This window comes from Mus pahari, chromosome 5, assembly GCF_900095145.1.
Source record: "Mus pahari chromosome 5, PAHARI_EIJ_v1.1, whole genome shotgun sequence".
In the NCBI taxonomy this organism is placed as follows: Eukaryota; Metazoa; Chordata; class Mammalia; order Rodentia; family Muridae; genus Mus; species Mus pahari.
In genome coordinates this window covers 153,104,534-153,115,816 of record NC_034594.1, presented here as the reverse complement: position 1 = coordinate 153,115,816, position 11,283 = coordinate 153,104,534, and the positions used below count along the sequence as shown (strand labels likewise).

At 51.9% G+C, this 11,283-nt stretch overlaps 1 protein-coding gene across 4 annotated transcripts in view; it reads right to left on the bottom strand.

Annotated features, from left to right (window-relative positions):
- Tmem63a (transmembrane protein 63A) overlaps positions 1-9,211 on the bottom strand; it is a 33,892-nt gene extending 24,681 nt beyond the window's left edge. Inside the window, exons 1-3 of one of the 4 annotated variants that reach the window (XM_029539184.1) lie at positions 9,138-9,211; positions 4,903-5,102; positions 1,789-1,868 (exon numbers count right to left, since the gene is read on the bottom strand). In XM_029539184.1, coding sequence (XP_029395044.1) covers positions 1,789-1,868; positions 4,903-5,088 — 266 coding nt within the window. In that variant the 5' untranslated portion in view covers positions 5,089-5,102; positions 9,138-9,211. Of the gene's footprint in view, positions 1-1,788; positions 1,869-4,902; positions 5,103-5,269; positions 5,334-8,865; positions 8,914-8,996; positions 9,089-9,137 lie in introns of those variants that run through there. The other 3 variants (XM_021197950.1, XM_029539185.1, XM_029539186.1) reach the window with 3 other exon arrangements.
- Between the last annotated feature and the right edge of the window lie 2,072 nt (positions 9,212-11,283).

Genomic DNA, 11,283 nt, shown 5'->3' with positions numbered 1-11,283 from the left:
CCAGCAACCACATGGTGGCTCACAACCATCTGTAATGGGATCCGATGCACTCTTCTGATGTGTCTGAGGAGACCGAAAGTGTACTCACATTCATAAAATAAATAAAATGTTTTAACAAAAAAAATCCTATGACAAGTGAAAAAGTAGCTCCTTGGAAAAATAAAATTTGCATTCTACATAAGAAAAAATGTAAAAAAAAAAACCCACATGTACATGCATACACAGTGTATTTTTATCTCATTTAAGATACCAGTGGTAGTCAGATACATAACTTTTAATAAATCATTAAGAAAGACACAATGTTGCCACTTAAGCTACAGTTGATAATACTCCCATGTTTCCCATGGTGGTACACACCTGTTATCATCCCAGAACTCAATTGAAGGCTGAGGCAGGAGGATCATAAGTTCAAAGAAGGCCCACCCGGGAGGCCAGGACATAGGAGACATTCCACTGGATGCATGGATGGATGGATGGATGGATGGAGAGATGGATGGACAGATAGACTAGAAAGAGACATTCCAATTCTAAAAGTGAGAAAATTCTAAAGTGTGCATCTCAAGGTGAATGAATTGACATGTTAAATACAGTACCGTGTGCATATGTATGTGTGTGTGTGTGTGTGTCTTTGTGTGTGTGTCTTTGTGTGTGAGCACTTAAGTGCAGATGTACGTACACACACATGTGGCGTCCAGGGGCCAACACCTGGCATCTTCCTGAGTGTCTCTTCATCTTACGTTTTGAGAGAGCACTGAGCCTGCAGCGCAGTGCTGTGGCCGATGTGTGTAAAATATTACGTCAGTAAACTGTCAGGTGCTGTTTGAGCTCCCTAAGAAACTGGTGCCGGCTGCGGTTACTCATCCCAGCCCTCACCGCATCTCAGAACCAGACAGATCGGTCTCAAGGTGTCCTCCAAGACCCCTTGTCAGGGAATGAGATGTCCCTCGTCAGTTCTGTGACATGGAGGGAAGAGGGAAGCACAGTAGCCCCAAGGGTGAATGGTTGTATCCTTAACAGTTAGGAAGTAAACCATTCCTTCCACATCCTCTCCTGCATTCTGAGGCAAGACTCATGCTCTAGTCCATGCTGACTAGGAACTGTCGAGGGAAGTGGGGGGAAGAAGCACCTCCCTAAGTGTACATTCCTTCCTCATCCCACCGCTGGGACACTTCAGCTCAAGCATGGCCATGGGCCCCCGGGGACAGACCTGGAGGGGGCACCTGACGTCTCCCACTCGCTTCATTCTGCCTCATCTGACACAAGTTCCAGAGGTTCACAGCAACTGGACAGAACAGGAAAGTCTGGTTCTCGGGCTCATCTTCACCTTTAGTAAAGGGCACCGTAGTCCCCACCCAGCGAGGAACCGGAAGGGCCTGAGGTCTGGCCAGAGAGCCTATGTTTTGTTAACAGGTTTGTCCGACTTGAGCCCTGAACAGGAAGGAAGGTGGGCAGCTTCCCCACACCTGCCTTCCTTCCTAATCACGCAGCTGGCCCTGGCGCATGTTAATTAACTTCAGATATGATGCTCTAAGGGAGATGTGTGCAAGGGGAACAAGAAAAGCTCCTGGCATAGGCCTGGCTCCAGTCCATCCCAGAAACACACATCCATAAACATCCATCCATACATACATACATACACACACACACATACATATGCGTAAGCATACATGCATCAACATACACACATATATTCGCAATGCACACATACCCATACACAATATTCACACTCAGAAGGATGCACAGACGTGCTCACATTCTAGGTAAAAATGTTCTGATATTTTTATTTACCTGCCTGCTTCTGATACCAGGGCTATGCGGCCATAATCCCAGAATCTTCTCCTTATGATGGAAAACACCAGGATTAAAAACTGAAAGGAAAAAGGAAACTAAGTCAAAGTAGACTGTCTGGGCTCTGGGGGTGGCCAGACTCAGAGGGCAGAGGACTCCATCCAGCCCAGAAAGAGCACACGACTCAAGAGCCTAACACCTTCCTCCACTGTGCCCACGTCACCAACGGTGTCACACTGCCTCGGGCTGGGATGGAGCCTTTCTAGTCAAGCACATCAGCAGACCCCAGAAGGTGAGGTCTGACCTCACCAGAGTGGAAAAGCCGCTTCCCTCTATACCTCATTCCAAAACCTTGCTCTTAGAGACAAGCCTTCACTAGCTTGCCCAGGCTTGCCTCCAACTCCTGAGCTCCAGTGATCCTCCAGCCTTAGCCCTTGGTAGCTGAGACTACGGCTGTGCACCTGGCTTGATTTTTTAAAATTACATTTCATTCGTTTTTGTGTCCGACTCTTCACATTAGCTTCCCCCTAAAGGCGAGCTTGCGGACCCCACGCAGCGAGTGCATCCGTCCAGTGAACCCCATTACGCCCTGGCGCTCTAGGCCAGCCCAACCCCAGAGAGCTGGGACAGAAAAACAGGCTTGTGTGACAGCAACAACCTCGTGTGCAGAGTGAGACCTATTTCTGCCTATCAGGTCCTGATGTCTGAGATGCTCGCCTGCCTCCTCGGACCCTTTACCTCCATCCCGGCCAGCTCTCTAGTGTGTCTTTACCTTCCTCCCCAACTTACATGGGCTCCTTTGAGAGGCAGAAAGGGGGAAAGACATCTCAAAGAGCACAGGCTTGCCTGCTTTGGTTCTGTGTTTATTTAGTGCTGGGGGTGGAACCTGGCACCTTAGATGCACTAGGTTTTGAAGGCAGATGTTATTTCCTTAAGGGAAATCCATAAGCCCTGAATTTCTGTGGGGATTTTCTTAAGGTGAATCAGGAAGTTGTAGTGCTATTCCTGGTTGACAACTTGACTATATCTGGAATGAACTCCAATCCAGAATTGGAAGGCTCACCAGTGATCCTAATCTGGAGGCTGGAGGTACAAGTTTCTGACCTGGATCTTGGCATTGAGATCCTGAGGCATAGTGGCTATGAATCCCAGAAAACTAAGGCAGGGAGATTTCTGAGTTCAAGGTCATCTGGGACAAAGCAAGTCCCAGATCCAGGCATGATGGCACAGACCTGTAAAAGGGGCCACACCTTCTGCTGGAGACCTACATAAGGACATTGGAAGAAGGAAGATCTGCTCTCTTGTTCGCCTGCTTGCCTTGTGAGACTGAACAACTGCTAGATCCTTGGACTCCCATTCTCAGCTGCTGCTGCTCCTGACCATTGTTGGGGAGTTGGACTTTACAGACTGTAAGTCATCAACAACTCGCCTTACTATATAGAGACTACACATACGTTCTGTGACTCTACAGAACCCTGACTAATACAGAAGTGAATGATGTGTCCCCAAAGACAGATGAGTCCCACTGGAGAACAAACACAAGCCCCTTGGGAGGCAGTCACCCTCTGTCATTCCTTGCCTGTCTGCACACAGTGTGGACATCTCCCCCCACATCTAGGTCTTCTTCTCTGGTTCAAGCATAGCCTCCACTTGACCCTATAAATTCTTGCTATAAAAGTCCAGCTCACAGGGCTTGGGGTGTCACAGAATGGTACAGTGTGAGAAGACTTGGCCTCACTCTCCAGTGCAAATAACAATCATCTTCCCAAATCCATCATGGCTGTTTAAGCCTGCCATCCCACTTATTTGGGTAGCTGAGACAGGAGGATTGCTTGAGGCCAGGAGCTCAGAGATCATCTTCAGCAACATAATGAGACCCTGCCCCTCAGGGGGGAAAAATCACTTCTACCAGCACAATCTAGACAAAAACGGCTTTCTCTCTAAGCAGCCTGCCAACCTACCTAGTCCTGTCTAGACTCATCACCTTAGTCAACTCTCCCCATCTGCCACACCGTGCCTATTCCCCACCTCTTGGGCCCACAAGCATGGAGAACTGTTCTCCTGCCGGAAGGAGCGTGCTGGGAACGCTTGTTGGTAGTAGGGATTCCATTTTTCCTGAAAGCCAAGGTGGAAACAGGCAGTTTCCCATATCAGCCCTGATGAGCAACCTTGTAGCAAACCTCAGGGGCAACAATGTAGACCTTGGTCCTAGGAACCAAAATTAGGAAGAAATGCCCTTCCTGTGATCAAGTTTAGGGTCAGGAGATGTGGGCATGGGAACCCCTTCTCCTGCCTGGCAGGAACTGGGGTCCTCTGACTATCTCCCCTTCCATCCTAGCTTCCGTACCCAAACTAGCCACTCTGCTCCAGGCAGACCCAGGATGTGGATTCCACCATCCCATCTACCCCATGGTCTCTGTTCTTAGAAGCTAGGGTCAAGGGAGCAACTGTTCTGGGGGGGTGTTTGTGAAAAGACAGTACATGTTAACCCCAGTAAACCTAAACTAGTCAGTAGGAAAATGCCTGTGGAGTGAGGAGTATGCACAAGGCCCTGGGTTCTATCCCTAACACAAAACGCACACTCACACACGCATGCGCGCGCGCACACACACACACACACACACACACCTCAAGTGTTGCTGAGTCGCACTGCAAAGATAATAACACCTGTTTCAAATGGGAAGAATCTTTGCAAACAGAAGGTTAGCATTAAGGAAAGAGACACATGTCCCCTAAGGTCAGCTCAAAGAATCTATTCTGGTTCCCAAAAGCCTCAGGCATCCAAGTGCAAAAGGAAACACCACTCACACACTAGAAGTTTCACCTGCTCTAACCCTGGTCCATAGCCCCCATTTCCATCTCTCATGCCATCCACCCTGAGGGCCAGTGAAACAAGACACGACTCGCTAGTGGCTGTGTAATCTGGATCACACTAACACACAGGACCCTACTCAATCCCCAAATCCTCTGAGGAAGGAACCATTATAATGGTTCCAGAAGTCAAGGTTAATCTGCCCCACGTCCAGGGTCACAGAGCACGCACAGGCATATGTGAGTTTCCTAGAAGGTCCTAGAGAACAAAGGGTTAAACACATCCCTGAGAGGGGATCTTACCAGAAAGCAACTGACATCTAGGAGCAGGACAGTGGGGATGCCTCCAAAGGTGACTCCCTGAAGCACGGTGCTGTTTTTGGCTGAGTTGTAGCAATAGGAGTCATTGGGACGCTCCGCAAAACCCAGGCGCTCACGGATAGACACAGCCTTGGATGGCCAGGGATCCAGGAATGGGGAGCTGGTCATTGTGCCTTCTCTCCCTAGGGAACAAGAAGTATAAGATCAGAGTGTGGACTTGCGGTTTCCCCCAGCCAGTGCTGCCACAGGTTAGTGCACCCCATCTACCCACACCCACGCAGGTGGAGCACAGAATCTGGACAGCACACCTCTGTGCCTGGTAGAGTTCACAAAGACTAGCTCCACTTACAGGAACAGCCCAGATGGTTAGACTAGACTACTGCTTCAGGGGATGCAAAGAGCAGATGCCCCAAAAAGGAGGAAATAAGATATAAAGGGGTCAGGGTGGTCAGAGGTAGCCACTGCTGAATTTCCCCTAGCCTCAAGTGCTGCTGGGAAAATAACTCCCCCAAGAGTCCTCAGAGCATCCAGAAGCAGACAGGAGAGAGAAGAGAGGACCACAAAGGCTCGGAAGAGGAGGAAGCCTCAGCCGTCATCTGAAGAACATCCAGGATCACCATTGGTCCATCAGAGAAAAGGACAGAAGCCCACGCCACCTATCCTCAGAATGTCATAGCCGGGGTCTCCAAGCCTGGTTGACTTGTTCTTGGAATCCAAGTTCCAGAAACTTAAAGCCACCCAAGTCCCAAACTAAGAAGCTGGGTGCGGCAGGATTGAACCTCCAACCCTGATTCCCAGAACCCCGATCTTCACTCTGTAGCTGCCATCACATAGGGCTTCCCAGAGAGAGGCAAAAGTGGGAGGGGCAGCCAGAGCAGAGAGGCCTAGGCCCTCTCCTGGGCGAGGCCTGGGCAAAGCTGTGCTCGGCTCCACCTTCTTCCATTCCGCCTCCCCTTTAACAGAAGGTTCAGTGTTTCAAACCGGCACAGCTGCAGGCTGCGAGCTGACTCCTGAAGGCTCCCGGAACCCCTAGCAAATGTAATGGAAATCTACAGTCTGTCCCCTGGCACGGAAGCCTGAGAACTTGGTGCCCAGGTTCTGGCCTGCTTCACATTATTTATGAGTGGGAAGTCTAAAGAAGCCCCTCCCTCCTCAGGCGCCCACCTCCCCAAGTCTGCTTAAATTGTAATTCTCAGAGGACTTCCCTTCTCGATGTCTGTTTCTTCTGCCTGCTAGAGAGGCAGAAATATTAGGGACAAGAAACGGGGTGCAGAGTACCGGAAGCAGATGTCTGAACTACGAAAAGTGCTAGTGAGGTGTGCTGGGTTGGGGTACGGTCCCAATTCTGACTCCTGACACTGCTGTGCAGACACACACAGACACACATACACTCCTACGCAGACTCGCAGATGCAATACACTCAAGCCCTAGCCCAGACTCACACATACAATGCACCTGACTGGAAAGTGAGGGAAGGATGGGGGAGGGGACTTGGCTTAAGAGAGTGGATCACTTTCTCCTTCTATAAGGAACTTGCAGTGGCTGTAAGTAGAGGACACGTGTTTGGTGCCATCGGGTTAGTGGCAGTGAACAGTCATGAATGGCACTTCCACCAAGAGTGACGGTCCTGTTTCTCTCCTTTAAACCTCCCCCAAAGCAGCAAAGAAGGGTCTCAGAAGACCTGCCACCCCAGCACTCGAGGACAGGAGGACCAGGATTTTAAGGCCAGCCTTAGCTACACAGAAAGCTTGAGACCCACAGACATGGCTCCAGTCTTGGTGCTGACACCTCCTGAGGTTTCAGGCACCCCGGGCACTAATGGAAATCTCCACATAAGGCTGTTTCAAAGGGGGGGGGGGGAATCACGGGGCACCAGGACTTCGAAACATCCCTGCCTGGTGATGCAAGGCTGTACTGTCACCACACTTAGGGAGGAAGGATTGTGGGTATCTGCTGGAGATGTCTTCAATTGGATCAGCCCTCCCACTCCCTACCCCGACAGCTCCAAGTCTTAGTGAGTCAGGCCTCTGGCCTGCTTCTCATTTCCGGCTAGGCTGTCCACTTTGTCCTGCCCCTGCAGCACCAACATTCACACACTGTCCTGATGCCACCAGTGTCACATAAGCAACAGGGGAGCCACCTTCCAGTTTAGGGTTTCAGAACAGAAACCCGCTACACTCTGCTGTTTCTCTGAGACCTGCCCATGTCTCTTATCCCACGCGCCCATTTTCCAGTCTTGCCCACTGAGTTTCTTCCTACCTGGCTTTGCACAGGTAGAACAAGCTCCCCTCCACCTCCCAGGATTCCTGTGCTGCCCTGCCCCTCTCTCTTCACCCAGCCTCTCTCCCTCAGAAGCCCAGTGGCTCTGGGCTTGAGGTGGCGTACCAAGCCAAGGTTTCATATGGACACCCAGAGGGCTGCTGCAGCACCCAAAGGTCCCCTAAAGCTAGAATTGGGGGAAATGGGCCACCCTAGAGCAAAGAAAGAAGTCTTGGAAAGAGGAAAGGAAAAATATCCTCATAAATGCTCACAGAGGGAGTGCTGTCCCAAGGAAGGGAGGGGTACGGGTGGTGCTGGGTGGGTAGGAAGGGTGACTCACCAAAGTTGCTCTTTCAGAGGCCTGGAGCAACAGAGAAACCTTGACCCCGGGAGGGTACCTGTGGCTCCCTTCCCCTAGTGGCCAAGCCATACTCCTAAGTCATTTCTCTCTTGCCAAATAGGTTTCCCAAGAGAATCTACAAAGTTTGGTAAGAACTAAGGGAGGGAGGGTGCGGTGGTACCCACCCATTTACCCCAACATTCAGGAGACGGAGGCAGGTGGATCTCTGTGAGTTCTAGGCCATCCGGGGCCTCCTCAGCCAGGTAGCCTGTTCTGCCTCACACAGACACCAAGGGCAGCTGTAATGCCTCAACATCCCCTGTGGGCTAGAATCAGGGAAATCAAATACCACAGAGCAAACAAGAAAGGCTTGACAAGTGAGAGGAATCAGAAGCCATAGTCCCAGACCCTCCGCTCCTCCAGTTGGAGCAACCTGTCCCTCCCTACCCAGCAGCTGCTCGAGAGGCTGCTACAAAAACATTCTCTAGGCTCTCAATGAGCCGTCCGTTCTTGCCTTCCCAAAGGAACACGGTCTGAGAGGGCAGATGGGAGCACACCCACCAAGGGGCAGCCAAGCCAGACAGAGAAGGCTCTGGGTGTGTTGGGGGAAGAAATCAAACAAGTCCCTAAGGGATGGGAATGCTGCTCAAAGCCAAGTGCACGCCTAGACTGCGCAAGGCAAAAGGCTGTATTCCAACCGCATCACTGCGTGGGGTGAGGGGACCTTAAAAACAGCAATTATAGACACTGTGGTCTCAGGAGCCCTGCCTAGGCACACACTTAGCAATAGCCACCATCCCACATCCAGTGAATATTCGTACATGCAAACGCTCAGCACGCCACCAGATCATTTGCACCCCAAACTCTCAACAGGGCAGGCCCTGGGACCCAGCCAAAGCTTCAGAAGAGAAAATATGTTCCCAGGCCTTTTGCAAAAGTCCCTACAAGCTGTTGGCTCCTGTTTGGGACTGAAAGACAGCAACTCCACCTCACCCGAGGTGTCAGGTAGCCAGGCTTATCAGGTCTGGGTAAGTTGTTGCCGGATGTGGTTTCTTCGCCGTCTCAGCTCTTCCCTCCCCCTCCCGCCCTTTCCCAAGTCTCCAGTTTTCCTCCACCCGGGCAGGATGGAGTGGTCACTCCGACAGTACGAAGCCCGCTCAAACCAAGTCTAGCCTCGTAAGGAATTAAAGAAAAGAGGGCTCCGACGCTGCCCTTCGGGTTAGGCGGGGAGATCGGACTCCACAAACAAACTCCGAGGAGGTGGAGGGAGGGATCCGCCACGCAGCCAAGAGCTGTCAGGAAGTTCCAGCGGCGCGGGGTTTGATTGGCACGCTCTAGCCACCTACCGGGCTACTGTCACCGGACAGTCGCCGGGGGAGGCGACCCGAGGCGCCCCGCCCCGCGAGGACCCCCGGCCGGCGCGTCCTGGGAGGGGCTGGCCGCGACCTCCCCGTCTCTGCTCCCCTTCCCACTTTACCTGCGGCGGCGGCGCGGCGCGCGCCCGGGGGAGTGGTCAGTCCGTACCTGGCGGGGCGGGGCGGCGTCCCCACCACTTAAAAGTTACAAAGTGAAACTCCCGCGCCTCTTGCACATGCGCAGAACTGTGTCCACGCGTTACCTAATTTGGACTCTTCGCTTGCGCCGGCCCCAGCCGGACCTCGAGCACTGTACGCCAAGCAGTGAACCACAATGTGGTTCTCTAACGCTGGTCCACGCGTGGCGGTCCTCACGGAGGTCTAGGGGCGGGACCAGACCAGCTAACGCCCACAAGGCTGGGAGAGGACGTCTCCGAACTGCCTTTCCTTTGTGCCCTAGCACATCCCCACTGAGAGGGCACTGGGCCGTGCCTAGGATAGTTGCGGCGTTGGAGAGCATCTGCAAATGTTCGTGATTGAATGTCCCCAGGAACTTCTAAGCTCTGGCCCAGTTGGGTTGCAGGGCGGGGAAGCACCAGGGCGCAGTGGACCTACCCTGTTACCAGCCCCGCCGCTTAAGGGAACCGGGACCTTGAAAGTTCCAAAGCTCTATCCTGCCCCAGATAAAGAACAGCATTTCCAGCGTTCCCTAAGACCACACGTTACTGCTCTGCCCCGGGTCACCAGCGTTGCCGACTGGGGCCAAACACGCTGAGCGTCTGGTGTGTTCTGGCTGGGACTTGGAGATTTCCAGATAACCAGCGGTCTCTAGACCTGCCCTGCTCCCTCACCCAGGACAGGACCGACGCTGGATGTTTAGGGAAATGGAGTAAGGACCCTAGCGGGTCACTGCCTTAAACCACCCACTTGGATGTCTCAGTTTCCACAAGGAAAGGAGTGGGACCAAAGCTTACTGCTGAGTTCTTGCCACACTGACACCGCCATGCCTGGCAGCTCCTCATTCCCCAAGGCACAGTTTTGCTGCTTCTCTGACCTCACTTCCATGTTTTAGCTTTCATCTTCTACTGTAAAGATAAAAATACTCTCTCGCAGCCTCCCTGGTCTTGATTTTAGCCCAGCCTGGGGCTATCTGAAACAGGGTGTCTCTTTCCTCTCTTGGTTCTCTGTCCCTTCCCACTTCCATCATCCCCCCCCAACCCCGTAAGCACCTAGCTAACAGTTAATTTTCCAGAGCCATCCTCTGTCCTTGTCTTTTCTTTGTTAGGGACCCCACAACTGGCTTCTCTAGGTTCCTGGTTGTAGGCCCCCAGTCATGTATGCACTTGGCTCCTCAGATTGGTTCTGCCTGATCTCCTGGCTCCCATCCCACACATCTTCATTTCTGCCTTTGTTGATGATGTTGACACCTGCCTAGCCTGTGCCCTAGGGTCTAGCCCCAGTCATTAGGATAATGGCACAGCTATCAAAGAAAAGGTTAGGACCCTTGGTAAGGAAAGGAAAGGTTTCCCATGCTCTGTTCAGGTTACAGTTGTCTCAAAGTCCAGAGAAGGCTGGGATGGATCAGTGTTTGAGTTGACAGGACCTGGGCTAGAGATGTAGCTCAAGTTGGCAGAGTGTTTGGGTAGTGTGCACGATACCTAGGGACACACAAGTCCGTCATGGTGATATAGGTCTGTACTCACCGCACTCCAGATGTGGGCAGATGTGGACGCAGGATGAGAAGTTCAAGATTCAAGCTCAGAATAAAGGCGCTTGCCACGAAAGCCCGACCAGCTGTGTCTCTGAGTCTGACCCTAAAGTTTCCATCTGACTTCCAAAGCACTTGCTGGCTGGCATTCACACACACTCACACACACACACACACACACTCACACACACTCACACTCACACACACACACTCACACACACACTCACACACACACACTCACACACACTCACACACACACACTCACACACACACACTCACACACAATTTGATTTGATTTTAGGTCAGCTGAGCAGTGGTGGTGCACGCCTTTAGTCCCAGCACTAGGGAGACAAAGGCAGGCAAATTTCTGTGAGTTTGAGGCCAGCCTGGTCTAGAGAGTGAGTTCCAGGGCAGCTGAGGCTTCACAGAGAAACCCTATCTGGAAAAAAACAAACAAATAAAACAAAACAAAACAAATCAAAGCCAGGCAAGGTGGGGCATACCTTTAGAGCCAGCACTCGGGAGGCAGAGGCAGGCAGATCTCTGAGTTCAAGCCCAGCCTGGTCTACAGAGTGAGTTCCAGGACAGCCAGGGCTATACAGAGAAACCCTGTCTGGAAAAAAACAAACAAATAAAACAAAACAAAACAAATCAAAGCCAGGCAAGGTGGGGCATACCTTTAGAGCCAGCACTCGGGAGGC